This window comes from Malus sylvestris, chromosome 8, assembly GCF_916048215.2.
Source record: "Malus sylvestris chromosome 8, drMalSylv7.2, whole genome shotgun sequence".
NCBI classification, from domain to species: Eukaryota; Viridiplantae; Streptophyta; class Magnoliopsida; order Rosales; family Rosaceae; genus Malus; species Malus sylvestris.
Genome location: NC_062267.1, coordinates 413954 through 432310, shown reverse-complemented (window position 1 = coordinate 432310; position 18357 = coordinate 413954). Strand labels below are relative to the sequence as shown.

General features: G+C 38.0%; 3 protein-coding genes across 5 annotated transcripts; all 3 read right to left on the bottom strand.

Annotated features, from left to right (window-relative positions):
- Positions 1-4278: 4278 nt before the first annotated feature.
- On the bottom strand, positions 4279-5348 carry LOC126633016 (uncharacterized). The gene has a single exon (XM_050303562.1). It carries the CDS (start codon positions 4868-4870, stop codon positions 4544-4546), a length of 327 nt encoding a protein of 108 aa, XP_050159519.1. The 5' UTR covers positions 4871-5348; the 3' UTR covers positions 4279-4543.
- A 232-nt stretch (positions 5349-5580) lies between these two features.
- On the bottom strand, positions 5581-8305 carry LOC126633015 (cytoplasmic tRNA 2-thiolation protein 1). Its single transcript, XM_050303560.1, has 10 exons — positions 8087-8305; positions 7851-7965; positions 7573-7715; positions 7352-7471; positions 6901-7013; positions 6722-6814; positions 6560-6600; positions 6345-6411; positions 6093-6204; positions 5581-5956 (listed from the first exon to the last, which is right to left on the bottom strand). Exons 1-10 carry the CDS (start codon positions 8189-8191, stop codon positions 5792-5794), a joined length of 1074 nt encoding a protein of 357 aa, XP_050159517.1. The 5' UTR covers positions 8192-8305; the 3' UTR covers positions 5581-5791.
- A 2149-nt stretch (positions 8306-10454) lies between these two features.
- On the bottom strand, positions 10455-17552 carry LOC126632298 (ubiquitin-like domain-containing protein CIP73). 3 transcript variants are annotated; one of them, XM_050302654.1, is made up of 18 exons: positions 17364-17552; positions 16778-16960; positions 16461-16578; positions 15802-15900; positions 15578-15693; positions 15373-15465; positions 14932-15111; positions 14779-14848; positions 14562-14716; positions 13601-13765; positions 13438-13509; positions 13011-13131; positions 12658-12912; positions 12437-12576; positions 12140-12331; positions 11228-11851; positions 10917-11072; positions 10455-10821 (listed from the first exon to the last, which is right to left on the bottom strand). In XM_050302654.1, exons 2-18 carry the CDS (start codon positions 16904-16906, stop codon positions 10750-10752), a joined length of 2757 nt encoding a protein of 918 aa, XP_050158611.1. In that variant the 5' UTR covers positions 16907-16960; positions 17364-17552; the 3' UTR covers positions 10455-10749. The 3 variants fall into 3 exon arrangements, with proteins under 3 accessions (XP_050158611.1, XP_050158612.1, XP_050158613.1); XM_050302655.1 differs by having other exon boundaries at positions 15382-15465; XM_050302656.1 differs by having other exon boundaries at positions 12437-12528; positions 17364-17551.
- Between the last annotated feature and the right edge of the window lie 805 nt (positions 17553-18357).

The following is an 18357-nucleotide window of genomic DNA, read 5'->3' as shown; positions in this document are numbered from 1 at the left end:
GGTAATAATACAGCTGTAATACAGAATTTGAATGTCCACCAAAAACTCACTTTCCTCACTCTTTTTTTTCTTTCTTTGTCTCCTTCTTTATCGTTATTTTGACATAAATGAGTAATGGTAACAGGATATCCGTAGAATAAAATCAAGCACATGTTTGACTGGAAAAAAAAACAAAGGAAAAAAAACAAAGGAAAAAAAGGAAAGCACATGAATTCAGACTTTGTTGTTCGCAGGAAACATTCAAGTCACGTGAGAATGGAACGACACCATACTTACCGGCCTTTTAATTTTCAACCACATTCTACTCTCTCTTTTGCTTCGATAAGACCATCTCTAATGATTGGACTAAAAACCAAATATTTTAGTTCGAAAAATTTAATTTTTAGCCAAGAAATAGTTTTTCTGCTCCAACTGTTTTAGCCTAAAATTTTAGCCCGGAATTATTAAAGAACAAACTTAGGCTATTTTTTTTTTGTTAAATTAAATTATTTTAAAAAAATAAATATGTAAACTATCGTAAATTAATTTTATGAACATTTTTATCTAAAAAAAATTTAAATTTCGATAAATATTGAAAATTTTAAATTCTGATTTCTGGGCTAAATTTCGGGAGGAATCTGGCATTGGTTTAGCATTTAGCCCAAATTTTCCCCTTGTGTTGGAGTGGGTTTGGAGGGAAATTTGGCTTTTAGTCCACCATTGGAGTTGGTCTAATTTCTTAAAATGTAGTACCTCAAGTAAGAATATTTACTCCTGCATATAAGATTTTCACATTGGTCCCTTATATATTATCACTTGTGCAGCGTAACAAAAAAAAAATTGTTAAATTTTTTACAGTAAATAACTTTCTTATTAAATATCATGTTTGAAGAATTATTTTCTAAATGATTGCAATTAAGTTACTGTTTATTAATTTATATTGTCTTAGCCCAAATAAACATACAAGAAAGTCCGACCAAAGAAGTCACTAATGACACGTTTACTAACAGTCGAATATGAATTGAACTAATACATAAAATAAACTAAAAGTATGAGTTGTACATTAAAATTCGTAACCCGATACCTAAAATCAGAATTCGCTTCGTTTAGGAGACTGGTTGATCTTATACCCGTTCATTCTTTCCTTCCCACAAAGCAAGAAGAATAGTAGAAGTTATCAGTCAAATTTACCAAATTTAGGGATAAGATAGCAGATTTAGGATCCACGGGACAAGGCTCACAGCGCGGCAACACATGTTTCTAAATTAGAATTCAAATGCGGCCCCAAACCCAACGAATTAATTGATAATGTTTGATTGCTTTGCCTTGTTGGGTAGTAGTAGGTCCCATTAACCATGATTAGAGGGTGCATTTTTGCTCTTGCTCACCATCTTTAAGTGGTGGTAAAGTAATTAGGGATGGGCAAATACCCATTGGTTATAGGTAACTGCGGTTACCCACCCATTTAAATTAAACGGTTACGGTTATAGGTAACCGTTTAGATAAATAAACGGTTATGGGTATAACCGTTTACTCACGAAATTTAAATAGACGGTTATGAGTATTAACCACGGTTATAAACGGGTAACCGTTTACCCATTTATTTTATACATGTAAAACTAACACAAACCATGTTCTTGATCCAATAATACTTAGCACCCAATAAATTAGCAAGGAATTCATCGGTCATTCTCTCAATAACATTGCTACAGGAATGATGATTCTCATCATCAAAGAATTTGCCAAATTAATTTAAATTCTTTGCGAATAACTGTGAAATTGATAGAAATGCTTTGACAAAAATGTCTTCTAAACAATTTTTGTAATCCAATAATACTTAGCAAATATTATATTTACCTTCATTGGTAACAGTTAAAAATATCGTCCATAAACTATTATTTCAATTATTGGAATGATATAAGAACTTAAAAAAATTAAAATACAAAAATGTATGATGAATGTACCTATAACGGTGTTTAATTGTCAAAAAAAAGAAAGTTATGACAATTTTTTTTTTTTAATTTTTAAGTTGTTAAAAAACATGTAGGCGGGTGAAAAAGAGGTAATGGTAAAAAAACAAAAGATAAACGGGGTAAATGGGTATTAAACGGTTACGGTTAAATGGGTATGCAGTTATCGGTATGGTTAACCGTTTATAAACGGTTATGGGTATGAGTATAACCATTTAGGCAATTACCCAACGGGTAAACGGTTATACGGGTATGAGCATAAACGGTTATGGGTAAATAATCACGGTTACCCGCCCGCCATAACCGTTGCACATCCCTAATGGTAATGCTCAATGCTCATACCCTACTTTATCATTGAATAACTTTAAATTTTGAAATTTATGTCTATTCATCTCGAAATTTAAACTCATAAATAGGATAATAGGCATCACCATCATAACTTAAAGGTAGTAAGCAAAAATATTCTCATGATTAGTTGGCATGTTGAATTCAAACCATACAATCTCAAAAAGAACCAAATCTATGTTGAGGCCATGGTATAGACATAGTAACGTAACACAGCACAAGACAGCTGTTCCACAAAAACATTTATTCAAAAAAGATTTAAAACTTATGTTGGACTCAATCATGTACGCAGTGAGGCCCACAAAAAGTAATACGACATGCAAACAATCATTGCTCTCAAATCTCAATCATCCCGCAACCTAATCCCTACTCTCTACGACATAACATTGCTCTCAAATCAATTGACCAAAAAATAAAAACCATTGCCCTCAAATCTCAATCATCACACAACCTAATCCCTACTCTCTCTCTCTCTCTCTCTCTCTCTCACACACACACACACACACGGAAAATGGGTGTGAAAGCTACAAAAGTTACTTGCCCTACAACTAAGCTGATCAATTCTCAAAATTCAAATACGATACACAACACTCTATTACTTTCATGGAATGGGATCTTATCCGGATCCACTTTGTGATGATCCTAGGAATTCTCACATCTTAATCATTCATCATGTATCGTGCGCTTATAAATCATTTGACTATTTTTATATTTAAAATTAAACACAAAAGTATCTGACAAAATTTGATTGCACGATGTACAATGAACGGCTAAAATGTGAAGATTCCTAAGATCCCCACAAAGTGGATCCAGAGAGGATCCTCTTCCTACTAACATAACACTTTCCTTCTCTTTTCTTTTTCTTAAAAAATAAGAGGGTTTCAAAATGGATTATAACACTTGATGTCCCAGACTGTGTTCCTAACACACACAAAAATCTCTCCTCAAACTGACGCTCCCAACAGCTTCAATGCATTCATTTCATACTATTGAAGGCCCATATGAAAACAGAGACCAAACCAATCCCCCAGAATCATTGAGTGAAATGCGTGCAAGGGAAAGCAATTTCGACTCATGGTAAAAGACCTCTATGTTTATGTACCAAAGAAAATAATAGTAAAACCCAATGAACACCGCTTGGCTTGTTACTTATAATGAGTCATTCCTCCTTAAGTGTCAATTACAGTTCTACACATATCAAAATCTCTCAATGAAACTAGAAAATGACAAGTTCTACCACATATCTAAATCGTCTACAAGGAGGAACACCTGCTTACAGGCAAGGACCCAAAGTGTATTCCGACCTGAATTGTTGAATACATAGGCTAACAAGTTATTCGCTCACACCAATCATACAACACACAAAGTTCAATGAGTTTGCTTGTTTGCGGATGAGGTTAAGGAATGAAGTACCGGCTTCAAAGGTGCAGAAGCCAATGTGTGCGTATGCACACAAATCAATGATATGGCAACACAAGCTTGAACATGACAGAAATTCTATGAATTGGGGCAGAAAAGCATTGGCCACGAGAGGAGAAAGATAGGAAGGATATGAAACCGGTAGTAGAAGTTTTACTCAATTAGAGATGTTCAGAGTGTAGTGTGATGGTAGTGGTACAGAACTAGATGCAGGTTGTCCAACGCATCAACCCTCAAATATCCAGACACAGAAACGAACCAAAACATAACACAAGATTCGCTGTCTACTTGAGCATTATAAGGAAACATGAAACTGAAACATACTTTTAAGAGACAACCCTTAACTTTACCTAGAAATTTTGAAAACGGATAACATGCTAAATTCATCACATGATCAGAATCTGCCAAAACTTAAGAAAACAGATGACACGCGACACTTTCTCAACCAAAAGTCGGTCAAATTTCAATGTAAAAACCTATAACCAAGGACCAAATGCAAGAAATCTAAGCAAACAATACAAATCCCCCATTCACTTACAATCAACAAAACTCAAATTGAGCAGAGTGTTCAACAAGTTATTTGAAATATTCATTCCTTGTCAAATCCAAATTAGCAATTGATCGAAAGTAGAACACAAATCAGCATGCATTCTGCTTAAGAATCCTAAACCCCAACTCTCACACAAAAACCCTAGGTAGGTCCACAACAATTCTTAATCGCGAAGCCACAAAAATTGAGCATCCAACTTATCAAATGTATTTCGTATCAAATAGCTACATAGAGTAACAATAAAGAGAAGGAATCCTTAGAACTTGAACTCACAGTGCGATCACTCTCGTTCGCCAAAGAGAAGGCGAAGCCTGGAAGCGAAGAGACCAGTGGGCTCGAGAGAGGCCTCGTGGAGGAGGTCCCGCTTGATGTTCCTCGTGCGCTCGGCTAGGGCTTCCTGCTCCTCCTTGAGAGCCGTCGTGTCCTCCTGAAGATTGTGGAGGCGGTACTTCTGGCCCAACGATCTGACGCTCAGCAGCAGAATTCCAGTCATTGCGAAGAACTGGATGAAGCTGTCCTTGCGCTTCACAGCATTTGCTATGAACCCCAACGATTTCTTTGAGTTCTGGATGCCAGCGGAGGAGCTTGGCGGTACTGATGATGCCATGACGACGGAAACTCTGTTACACAGAGCGCTGCCGCTGCGCGAGTGTGACAAACTGACGAGGGTCCCATATGAAAATGAGGTTTAAATATGTATTTCTTACGACATAAAAATATGTGTCGTTTGTAGGACAACATAAGGGACAGGATCCTCTCCGGATCAAGTCACAAAACCCAGTTTCGTAAGCCTCACTGTGATCTCCACCTTCCTCCACCAAATCCCCACCATCGTCGCCGTCTGAAGTACAAAAAGAGAGCCCCCACAAGAAGTCTGCCACCCCAAAATTTCGATACTGCTTTGTCCCCCAGCAGTTCGAATCCAACGTTAACGACTTCTGTGATATTTGGTTTTGTGAAGGTCGCCGGAAAGCTTCTCCGATATTTGGTTTCTGATTTTCATGATGGTAAAGGCTTTGTGAAGGTGGAGATCATTGCGAGGCTTACGAAACTGGGTTTTGCGGCTTGATCCGGAGGATCCGGACAGATATGTTCCGGAGAGGATCCTGTCCCACAAAATAACATGTGTAGTTTCCTTTCCTTTACATGAAATAACGTGAAAGAGATCAGAAGGTGAAGAAATTTCAGTATAACGAAAACATAGTCGGTATACCAACTGTAATAATACCATTTGATAGAATTTTTATTTTTTTTTAATTTTCAACAATTGTATTTTACATTTGATGCACCGAACTGTATTTCCGACACACAAAGAAATCTCTCCAGAAGGTGAGCCTGGTGTGGTGAGGCAGCTGATTTTATCTTGTGACAAAATTGGAAATTACACAATTTAATCGTATTCGTAGGGTAAATATAAGCTACGGATAACGCTAAAACCAAACCATTACAAGAGTTGCAATGAATATCCCAACCTAGCTTTATCATTACTGTCTATCATGATTTTATACTGTGTATCCTGCAGATTTAATCAGAAATCCAAACTTCCACATTGCTTGCTTTCGATACTTTTTGTTCCATTTCTTTCCTTAGCATCCTTCTTGTCATCGTTATTAAGTCCTCGAGTCCGGCCAATTCCCAGCTTTGGCAAACCCTTATTCAGCCCCTCAAGCAAAACACAGGCCTTGCACCATTTCTGCACAATAAAACAACAAATGTTCAGATTCTCTAACCAAACTCTACCCAAGTAACGAACGCAAACGAGTCTAACATTAATCAGATATCTCAACCACATGTCACATATCGCAGGGTGAAACTAGTAACAAACTTACCTGACTGGAAATGTAACCACACCGTTCACATGTCCCCTGTTCTGGCATCTTTGTTGAAGTTGAAATTCTGAAATTCTCCCCTGATTTGATGATGTCAAGTATTGCCCTGGGTCTTCAGTTGAAAGAAGTCCAGTAAAATGTCAAACTAGGAGTACAAAATGTGCATACTGAAGATGTAATATAATTTTTTTTTTTTTTTTTGTGAAATCTACATCGCCAACCAGCGAAACATTCTCTCAGCAAGGCACTCACCTGATTCTTTCTAAATCCTTGATGAACTCACGAGCAAAACCACGATACGCATTGGGTGAATAAATGCCTGCAATTTGACAAAAATGTCTTCTGAGATCTAATTGTAAAAGCATTAAACATAGAAATATAGTGGCAAGGGTGGTTGAGCGGAGGGAAAATAACCGAGGAAGACTTGAGAGAACTATTTAAAGGAGCCTAAAGGAAAGATAAATTACATTCAGTGGAGAAGTAGTCCAGCCTCTTGAAATATGCATACGTGCAAAATTAGTTAAGGCTTTGCAAACAATTCCTACTCGGCATTAAGATGAATAACAGTGATGAAAGAAAAAGGGGAAGAAAAACAAAATCAGTATTTAATATTTCAGCAGCAAGGATATATAACAATCTCCTTCTCAAAGGTGTATTTAAAAGGTTTGCATCTTGGAATTGGCCCGTCTTCACCGGTGACAATTGAAGTGCATCTACTTAATCTACAAAATAAAACCAGCAACTCAGTTCACTATGCAAACTTAAGGGGGGGGGAAAAGAACATCAATGAAATATGAACAAGCATTACCTTGCAATGTCACCTCGTAAAATGTTCAATAGAACTGTTTCAGCAATATCATCTGCATTATGTCCAGTAGCAAGCTTGTCTACCTTCAACAGTGCAGCGCCACGATCGAGGGCCTGAGAAGTAAATAGATATATCCATTAAGTTGAATTGTTCCTTATAATCTCTCACCAACCAATAGAATTTGATCATGCCCTTCATGCTTAAAGACACAGAAAGCTCACAAATGACAGCCTTTGTAGGTGCTATCAGCAGAAAGTTTGAATGACCAGTTTTAGTGCTTTAATTACTCATTCAAAACTAAGTAACAAGCACCATAAGTTTCTGTGCAATAACCATGTTGATTTGGAAATAATATATCGTAAAAAAAAATTGAATGCCCAATCGTGTCTAAATACATCTATATAAGATGCCTAGAAAATGAAAAACACCAATTTCCAAGACAGCCAAATACCTGACGACGAAAAACACCACAGAAGGTGCAATTGTTCTTGAGACCAATCATCTTTACTATTTCATCCATGGTCCACCCATACAAATCCTTGTACGAGACTATTTTCAGCGGCAAACCATACTGAAAGTAGAGATTTCGAACGAGAGTCAATTAAAGCTTAAAAGTAGAGAAACATAAGGCATTAGACATGACCGAAAATTCATAGTCAAAATTCACCTGACCTGGATTTCATTTCTTTTGACGGTTTCAAGAGAATCGTCCCTGTAGCCAGTAATGCCCTCATCCACTGACAAGAGGAAGAGATCCAGACCGTAATTGTGCCGCCTATTCAATTCGGATAATACGTAAGCGAGGACAGTGGAATCTGAAGGCAGCAAATAACACAATAGGCAATGAGCAGAAGGAAGTTAAGGACCACATAACATACACAATCCAGTATGGCATTATAATTCATCACCACTCACTAGCACTCCAATTACAGCTTGATTGATTAGTTTACCTTTGCCGCCGGAGGCACCGAGGGCAATGCGCTCACCAGGCTTAAATAACTGGTTTTCGACGATGACCTGATGAATCTCCTCCTCAAACACCTTGTAGAAACACTCCCTGCAAATCTTCACATACACTAACCGATTTCAATTCAATTCTACGGTTTTACAACCGCAAGATACAGTTTATGAGTTCATGCCTCTCATATCAGCTTACTGGAAATCAAACCTCAGTAGGAGATATTACCTGCTCTAGGGTTTTGGGTCTCTTGAGGGCGGCCCGTCTCTCATGACAGATGCAGCACTGGCGGCCCCCCGCCTTCTTCTGCTTGCCGTCGGCTGATGACTCCATTGAACGTGACGACACTCGGTCGAAGCTCAGGATCTGCGAACCAATAACGAATCTTCCCAGTTATAGTTTTTGTTCTGCTCGCCTCTTCTTCCTTACTTTCAAAACACACGCACAATTTTGGAAACTACAAATATTTACGAAGCTGCTTTCCATGGGCCAGACTCGGCCCAAGGAATGATACAAAAAAAAAAAAACTAATGAAAAGGGCTTAAAAACTTTGAGTTTTAATGATAAGGACAAAATAAAGGATACAATGAATAGTACCAGGATTGACTTTTTAGTGTAAAAATGTGATTTTTCGTTAAAGTGAACAGTACCGGATACTTTTCGTTAAAGTTCCCTAAAGAATCATCTTCGATTGAAGGTTAGGTTAAAGAGCTTGTGGATCCTACTGGACTAAAACTCCCAAATCAGGCAACCGGGTTGGCCATTTCCAGCCAGCTAGTCCTCCGGCCTAGCCTTCTAGTGCCAAATTGTCAGTCCAAAGCCCATTTAAGTGCCAACAGCTAGTTGACGTCATGATGCCATCAAGTTACTGCTTGAATTATATTTTTTTTGGGACGAATTTAAAAAAAAAAATCTAATTTTTTTCCTATAAATACCTAAACCATTTTTCACTATTCCATACTATATTTCCTCATTTTATTTTATTTTTGGATGAATCCAAGGTATCTCCTGCACGTAGGCGATGACTAATCCCTCGAGTTGAGTCGGACCCCATTCGAGGGGCAAGCTCTCCCAATGCTGGCTTCTCCATTCACAAGGCTTGAACTCAAGATCTTACTTAAGAGGAACAAGCTCCTTATCACTTGAACCACCAAGCATTGGTTTACCTCATTTTATTTCAATCTCTTCCAATAATCTTTCCTTTAATTTTTTCAATAATTTTCAAATGGCCACATTTGCAATGAAATGAAGGGCTTGAACCCGAAAAGAAGATGAAGCTCTTTGTAGGGCTTATAGATAGATTTCAGAAGATAGTGTCAATGGTAGTTCTCAAACAAGTGAATGTGTTTGGACTCGTACGTCCAAAAAGTACTATGATTTCTATGAAGGCACCACTCCACTAAATCTCCAAAACCACGAGAGTTGTTCTTCAAGATGGAAAACAACACAATCTCCACCCTATTACTACTTGGGGGAGTTATTCAAACTTAAACAACATTAAACAAAACATTTAACAATATAAAACTTAAACGCCTACTCCATTGTTTTTTTTGCCCAAAGATGTGCAACAAAATCCTGTTGTTGGTACTTGTTTATGGCACGCGAACGTATCATTCTGTGACACCTTATGTACTCATTTAAAGAGATATTATCAGTTCTTGGATCCAAAGGCAAATTAGGTCTATTATATCTTTTCGCATCAACTGGAGAGGCATAGGCCAACATTTGGAGTGCAATAATAACCTTTTGATGAGGTGAAAAACTAGGGCGGCCTGCTCTATCCATCTTTTGTCGAAAGTATGGATTGACATGTTGGCCACCATAAAGTAAACGCTCGAAGACATGACGCCTCATCTGGAAGAAGTGACGTCTGAAATCCTCTTTTGTGTACACCGAGTTGGAGTTGAAGTAGTTGTTCATCAAAATCTCATATGCGATCTCTTTATTTCGTGATTTGTAAGAGTGACCACCAACCGAGCCACCTTATTGAGATTGTTCTTCAATTTCCTCACACGCCATGACCCCAGCCATTGCTGCCATATATATTGTGTTGCGCCATGCTTCATCTTCTTTATCGAACTCATCATCTTCTCGTCTCGTCTATGCCAATTCATCTTCTTATTCGAAAAATTATTGAGATTACATAAAAATAAGAAATATGGAGAGTTATTCACTTTAGCGACACGTGTCACTCGAAATCTTATTCGAAAAATTATTGAGATTCTATAAAGATAAGAAATCTTGAGACTTATTCATTTGGCGACAAGTGACACTCAAAATATGTCTAAAACCTTATTTTAATATGATAGTTTAATTTAATTAACCATATTAATTCAATTAAAATAATAAATTATGTTTGGTCTATGACCCTTTGGCCCCCTCGGTTGGAAATGATTTTTTGTCAAAGAGCTATGTTTGGCCTTATGACCATTTGACTCCCTCAGTTGGAGATGGTATAAAATACGACATAACATTGTTTATTAAAATATAATTTCTTTGCTGAATTCATCACGTACAATGTACAAATGCGCACAATCAACTTTTATACGTCAACAAAATGTCACATTCGCAAGAAAAACTAAAATTAGCAATTCAGTTATCGTAAAAGTTTAGAGGAGCTCATCTGTATTAACTCAGATTCACAACTGACTTTGTGTTTGCAATAGAAATCAATTAAAAATTTATAAAACCGGTTCGAACAACGAACCAAATGGTACATCCAAAGCAAAGCAAAGCAAATCAAAGCCCCAATCCTAATTTGTACATCGACATTCTGATCAATCAGTAAAACAAATCTCAAATGACAACTCTAAAACACAAGTAAACCCAGGACCCTTCCGATGGAAACCATGTCCTATCCACAGCAACACCTGCCCGCCTGCAAGGCAGTATTAGCACTTGTCCTTCCCCGAATCACCCTCAAGTCGTCGCCGTATGTCCCTACTTAATATTTCAACATATTCCTGCAAAAGTCGAAAAGAGAGATCTGTTTACATACAGTACGGATTAATCTCAAGACTAGCACCTCGCACAAACGACAAGCATATATAGCACATACGCTGGAGAGACTCTCGTCCCTGCACAACTCATCCACAAGTTCTTGAGAACCGCTTCCTCTGCCAGACAGCTGCACCGAATTTTCAACTAAAGCATGAAAAACTTCTCCTGGTGCATTCAGGTTCTCAATTCTCTGAACCACTTCTTCGAGGTTAATCTAAAGCATGAAGAAAAAGAGCTATTAGAAGTTACAATTTATGGCTCAATTCAGAAACAAATCATAACCCTTTATGGCCACAAAACGAAAATATCATGTCCCAAAAAAGTGAAATGTTGATCCAAGACATTGATGAATAGACAAGTTATACAAACCTCAGAATTAGGGATATTATCATCTCTACTGAGACTTCGCTCATTGTGGGGCGGATGAGATTCAGGAGCCAAAGCAGAGGATGGCCGGACGGGGGGCGATCCAGCCCCAAGGGCACGAGTTACAATGGGCATCATTTGTTGGAACATCCTGGACAGATCGATCCCCCCACCTTGGCCTCCTCCAAACAAGTTTCCCAAATCTTGGCCGTCAACCTGTTCGGCAATCTGATTGACAGCACTCCTCATCTGTGGATTCTGTGTAAAGCTCTGTAACATATTCCTCAATACATCGGGAGAACCCACTCCAGTTTGGTCTGAAACACCTGCCAACAGACCATTCAGGGCTGGACTCTGCAGAACCTGAGACATCATGCTTCCCATATCAACTTGGCCAATAGGACCTTGCCCTCCCAATGTTCTACCATCTCTGACCTGACCAACAGCAGGGGCCGTTTGTCTTTCAGGTGCATCATTTAAGTTCATCCTACTTGCAGCAGAACCACGAGACACAAGGGATTGCAAAACTTGCTGGCCACCAATTACTTGCTGATTCTGATTGTTGGGAGCACTAGTTGTTCCGCCATCTCCATTCTTGGTTGACGGTTTTGGCTGCCTGGCTTGTCTCTGATTGGACCAATGATACACAGTTTCAGTAACAACCTAAATTAAAGTTGACCGCATATATATATATATATTTTTTGTTTTGTTTTTATATGTAAGAGCCTGAAAACAAACCAGTAGTATTTGCACTCTTAATTGCTTCCCCAAGCACTATACATCCATCATAATATGGCCATGGATTTTTACTTTAATTAACAGCTGAAATATCAAGCCCGTGATGGGGCATAAATTTGGTTCGTAAATTTTTATTTTATTTTCGAAAGCAATGAAATAGATGTAAAAATATTATACCTTACGCTCCAAAACTCCAAGTCCTAAACCAAGTGGAACAGCTTTTGCACCCTCAGCCTGCTTCTCACTGGATTGTGGAGCACTTCTCTTCTCATCTTCTCTCACCACGGTGTTTTGGCCACTTGAAGAGCTTAGAGGACCCCCAGCTGGGGATCTTGAATCGTTTTTCAATGTACTACCACTTGCTAAATCCTGACAGTTATGAACTTTGTCACATTAAGGTTGGGATTCGGATTACATCAAAGAATAAACAAAATAACCTAAATAAAGGGTATTCCAAGAATGTGTGAAACATACCTTCAGACCTTCACTTTCAGATGTACAACCAGGTAGTGATACACTAGACTGCCCGGCTACATCGACATAGTCAGTACTTGGCCGTTCACTTCCTGCATAATTACGCGAGTCAACATATGGACCAGTGGACACCTCTTGACCTGATTACAGAACAAAATAGCATAGGAAAACTAGATTGACATTCTATATCCACAGAAGCCGAAGCACATACAGCAAGGTACCTGATTGAGCTGTGTCATCTGGTTGTGCATTGCCAATATGTGAGTTAAGTTCAGCAACAATGGAGGAAAGCGGGGAGCCAGAAGGCGGCTGTGAAACAGAACCACCAGGACCGGGTTGCGACGCAGCGGAGACTGCAACACCAGTTTGGGAGGATGGAATAGTGGCACCAACTACATTTCTCACTGGCAGCACCCGGCCACCTGAATCCCTAGAACCAGATGGGATACCCTCCCCATTACTACCCCTAGCACCAACTGCAGAAACAATTTGTGCAAGTGAGGTACGATGATAAAAAGCATTACAATGATACAAAATAGGTACAGGCTTCAAGTCAGCGATCAATTTTACTTACCAGCATGTATATGGATGTTTACATTCCTTGGAGCACTTCCAATCCCAACAGGACCAAAACTCGTAGGGTTTGGTTGAGGTACAGAACCACCAAAGAGTGAACTTGTTTGAAGAGGGAAAGGCTGCAAACAAAACATTATTCACTAGGCTTGGTTGGCATCTAAAAATCAATATATTTAAACCAAAATTAACTAAAGCTCAAAAAATGGATATACCAACAAAAAGATAAAATGCCATGTTAAATGACCACAGTTATTGAACTAATGGCCATATTTGCTTCTCCACTATACTATCAAATTTAGTTCCCAATAATAATAGTTTTTCACTGGACTTATTCACTACAAATAATTTATATAATTTCATTTGCCTGTCTTGCTTAATCCATATGTGAAACTATGTATACATTCATAATACATGCATCAACGAACCTGGACCATTATGGGATTAGGCCCTGCTGGGGATATATAAACTGCTGGCCCAGAATTCACAACAGCTTCTCCCTGTAGATTTTTTGGCCAAAACAATTATAAACGACTATATTCTATTATTCACAGATTTAAATGAAGAAATTGAGATCAAACTAGAACATACAGGAGACTGCCCCATACGAAGTGTCCAAATCGTTCGGCCAAGCTCAAGAAGAAGAGAACCTAAGTGTTGCATTGCAAGCCCTAATTGTATAGATTCTGTCTGAATTTGGCCTCTCACAGAGGGATCAGGAGACACTCCCTCTTGTTCCAAGCGTCCTGCAATGTGCTACAAAGTCGCAGCAAATTAAAATTAAACACATAATCAATTAAAAGAGCAGTAAAGAAATATGAATTGGTTCATGAATCTTTACCAAGATAAAGCTTTCAATTTTAATAAAAGAGAGTTCATAAGCATTTGAAATTATGGAAACATTAACTTTCTTTGACTGAATTATGTTTGGTACAGGATGTGAGCAAAACACTTTACAACAGATTCAATCTTGATATTACACGTGAATCTATTGAAATTGGAATTATTGGATAGACAATGACAACAGATCAATCATCTAATCCTATGAATCCTATCCAACCTATCCAACGCTATTAGCATTGGATTGGATTAGATCTGATTCCAAAATCTAAAAACCGACCAAAATTGAATCAGTTATTGTTATGGATCCAATCCACCAAACTGAACTGATCAGCTGCGCGGATTGAATTGGATCGGGAACACTCCAAAATGTCATAACTACAGTGAAAATTGCATGAGTGACTATACTACGCAAACACTTTAATAATCCAAGTCTCAAAAAGTTTGTATCCTTATCAAAAGGCAAATTTGAATTCCCTTAATCATAGAGGACATGAAATTTTTGAACTGCGTTGTTATACAATGCAAAGGACCTCTTCTCCAAATAAGAAGTACATAAATTATCGAAGTACAAGACTAACAATTAATTCAAGGAAAAATGATCATTGCATATGTATGGTCCCATGATAGTTTTTCTAGAGAGAAAAAAAAAAAAAAAAAAAAAAGCACAAACAGCGTAATCAATAGGTTAAGATAAATTTAGAAGTCTCACAGATAATGCAGAAACAGCATGATTGCTGAGAAGTCGCTCTGCATGACGAAGAACAATCCCCAATGCCTCAGGTGTAGGCATCCCCTCTGCAGTGGAAGGTAAGTTCACCCTAGGTGGTTCTCCTGTATTGGTTGCAGATGTATTTGGCTGATAACCTAGATAGAAAAAGAAAAGGTTAGCTTAATCCTTATTTCTTACTGAATAGTTGGTTTGTTACCATTTTGCGATAATCCCTGCTCCATTCTGTTCATAAACTCGGAGAGAGTATTCAAAGAGTGTGGAATTGGCTGAACAGAAAACAAAAAACATTAAGATGTCATATACATGGCCAATTCAAGATTAAGACATGCCCAAAATATCATAACAATACCATATTTGATGAAGGCATGGGAAATCCTGCAGCTGCATGAGGAGGTTGCACAGCCTGAGGAAAAGTTTGGAATGGTTGAGTAGGAAATGCCTGTCCATACTGTGCTTGATGTCCTCCTCGGTTGACATTACGCGACCCTTCTGCTTCATTTCCATTAGGAGGTTGACCAGGAGTGTTCAACTGTAGAAAAACCATACAAAAAATTCATACTCTTTTCCTAAGGAACCTTTGCCCATTAACACTTGCAACATTTTCTTTGGTTTTACAAGATTATAGCACTTTTGAGAAACTAGTAATTTGACCAATTTATTTATCTGGACCACAATTGCAACAACAACAACAACAAAGCCTTTTCCCACTAAGTGGGGCTGGACCACAATTGCAAGAGAGAAAAATACTTATAACATTAGACATATCTGGTCGTAATTTCAAGAAACATACATTGCTCACCGAAGTAGTGAATTGTGGGTTGCCTGTGCCATTAGTTGTAGCCTGGGTGCCAATTCCAATAGAATTCAAAACTGCGCCAATAACCTACCAATAAAGAATATAGCATAATGTGCTTCCGGAAGTACCAATTTAAGGCCCTCGCCCATTTATATATATAAATCCCATTACTTTAACATAGCAAGAAGCGAATACGAACCCGATTAAGATCAGGAACAGCGCCTTCACCTTGATCTCCAACATTAAACGTCCCAAGAACTACACTGTGTGATATCTGGCCAATGCGACCACGAGGAACACCACTAGGATCATTTCCTGCCAAATTACATCAAGAAGCTTATATACCAACATTTCTCAAAAAGAAATTGCTCTGAACCTGAAATGGAAGCACCAACATTTCTCAAAAGCAAATTACTTATTTACCACTATTAGCATGTGCCTCGCCAGAACTTGTACCCGACGAAGGTTGTGGCTGGGATGGCTGCCTTATAACTAAGTGCAATGTGTGCCCATTTTCCAAATCTACAACGGGTTAAGGGATCATATGCTGAAACTGGTCAATAATTGGTAAGATGTGAAACAACAACCAAATTGCAGGAACAACAAGGATTTCACCATGAGGCACTTCCCAAAGGTTTAGCAATAGAAACTAAGTGGTGGGATCAACAATAATTATTGTAATACCTAAATTAAACTGTCATACAGGAGGTTTGTATGTCAGCATATGCATTGTGATGACACAATAAACTAACCAACCCAGCTGACAGATGATAGGCAGAGATCCAATTCAGTTACTCAAATTTCAAGCATTGTGCCTGAACACACTACACACACCAGTTTCCAATACCTTTGTAGACCTAGTTATGCTTGTTAGCAAGACATTGCATTGCCCAAAGAGCACCCAATCACCCCCAAGAAAGTTAAATATATACTCCCACGTATATAGATATGTACACTATACATGTATTGACAACTACTGCGAAGTTACTGAAATGTCATAAATCTCAAAGTCCACTTCTGTATACACAGTTAATCCTATATACATCAAACGTAAACAATAAAGGTTCGAAATGGTAGGATACGATACTCAGAAAGAGGATGGTCATCTTTTAACACTCTTCCCCTGAAAATCAGCCGCTGCTGACCAACTGGAACACCTGTTTGATCAGCTATTTTTTCCTTGAACAAAGAAACTCGCATCTGAAATAAAAATGTATACATACAAATATCAAAAATGTATAAAAATAAACAAGATCTTGAAGGGATCATATTCTTGATAAAGGCGGGGACAAACATGTAGTTCCTAGCAGTTACTAGTTAGTTCACAGTTTAATTCGGCAGAATAACAAAACTAAACCCACATAAGCAATGCAAGACACGACCAAAGACTAGAACTCACATTTTTATCAACTTGAAAACTATACATCTGTGAGTCTAAAGTCTTGATATTGATCTCAAGATTTGAATCACAATCAGCCCCAGCAACATTGCCGAAACTGGTGCCTTCATTGGAGTGCTGATCTGCCATGCTAGTCGAAAGGGTTCAGAAAGTAACCTCAAGTTTTCAACCTTGAGTAGCTGCCTGTACAATCAAACACCATTTTTCAGTTAACATCAAAGATCAAGCTTCCTAGTACATAATTTGCAGAAACCACACGCGAAGAACAAATTTGAAGAAAAAAAAAAAGCAGCAGCAGAAAATGTCAGATTTTGCAATACAAAATAGAATCCTGGAGGATGCTATTGCTACACTGAGCTGAATCTGAAGGTGCAAACAATATAGTAAAACGCCAAGTATTTATATTTAGGGTTTTGCAGTCAAACCCTATAAGACTCGAAATTTCATTGATTTGGGAATCGCACTGGACCCTTCTATTGCCAAATTGCGGAATATCACGGGCTATATGTCATGCTGAGAATATAAATTCCAAATTCCAACAAACAAACTTGGACACAAATGATCTCCGAAAAGCAAATCTACATACCCGAGAGTCGTTTCAATCCCGAGTGCGATCGCAAGCCGAAGCACAACGGTGGAAAGTCCGGTTCCGGTGGTTTCGTTGTGTCTGCAACTGCAGGCCTTAGATGGAATCTGCTGAGGACGATGACTGCGATGGATACGTAGGTGGTGGTCTTCAAAACAATACAAAATCCTTTTGGGAATGTTCGGGAAGCTTCCAGTTCTTGTTAAACGAAGGGTGTGTAATACGACATTTTTATTTTTTTTATTTTTATTTTTTTCTGATAGCAAGCTAAATCCTAAATTACTAAGAAAACCATTTTTCTTTTTTAAATTTTAAAAAACAAATTTTCTTGTACACTGTTTGGCTTGTGTTTATTTGATCTGAATTCCCCAACCCCTCTTTTGCCTTCAACTTTCTTCCTCACATTTGGGGTTAATTTTAGGAAATGGCAAATTCCAAATGTAAGTTAAATTTGGGATAACTCTTTCTTTTTGTGAACAAATTGGAAAGACTTTAGACATTTGACTTAATTTCAAGATAAGATAATTTGATGTTTGTGGCCAAGGATGAAGCTAGAGATCTATATGAATGCGGCCATCCTCAAATAACAAAGTTACAAATTAAAAAGTTTAAGAATGTTCTCAACAAAACACTTATATATTAATCCATAAAGTTTTTTATACAACTCATTACAATATTCCTCGATGCGTTTCATGTTTTCAAATGTTGAATGACAACTTCATTACTAATACCATCAAATCTCAAAATAATTATGTTATCATTCATCCATTGATCTCCTACTCAATTTATCAACAAAAACTTTACAGCTTAATATGCTCTTCCAACAATGGCAATAGTGCATAAAAGAGTTAATACTAATGTCACAAGCAACTAAAAGAGTATATTTTTTTTCAACAACAACAACAACAAAAAATTTGAGTGGGGGCATCCGCCCATGCTGAGCCTAAGCCAGTTCCATCCATGTTTGTGGCTCAAGGTATCGTTTGGTATGCAG

Coding starts and splice junctions, on each gene's coding strand:
- LOC126633016 (XM_050303562.1), bottom strand. CDS start 4,870: ATGGCATCATCAGTACCGCCAAGCTCCTCCGCTGGCATCCAGAACTCA.
- LOC126633015 (XM_050303560.1), bottom strand. CDS start 8,191: ATGGAGTCATCAGCCGACGGCAAGCAGAAGAAGGCGGGGGGCCGCCAG. Junction 6,815..6,900: donor TTACGAGGTGACATTGCAAG/GTAATGCTTGTT, acceptor TTTATTTTGTAG/ATTAAGTAGATGCACTTCAA. Junction 6,412..6,559: donor GGACTACTTCTCCACTGAAT/GTAATTTATCTT, acceptor GTCAAATTGCAG/GCATTTATTCACCCAATGCG.
- LOC126632298 (XM_050302654.1), bottom strand. CDS start 16,906: ATGGCAGATCAGCACTCCAATGAAGGCACCAGTTTCGGCAATGTTGCT. Junction 13,766..14,561: donor ATGCTGTTTCTGCATTATCT/GTGAGACTTCTA, acceptor GCGACTTTGTAG/CACATTGCAGGACGCTTGGA. Junction 11,073..11,227: donor ATAATATCCCTAATTCTGAG/GTTTGTATAACT, acceptor TTCATGCTTTAG/ATTAACCTCGAAGAAGTGGT.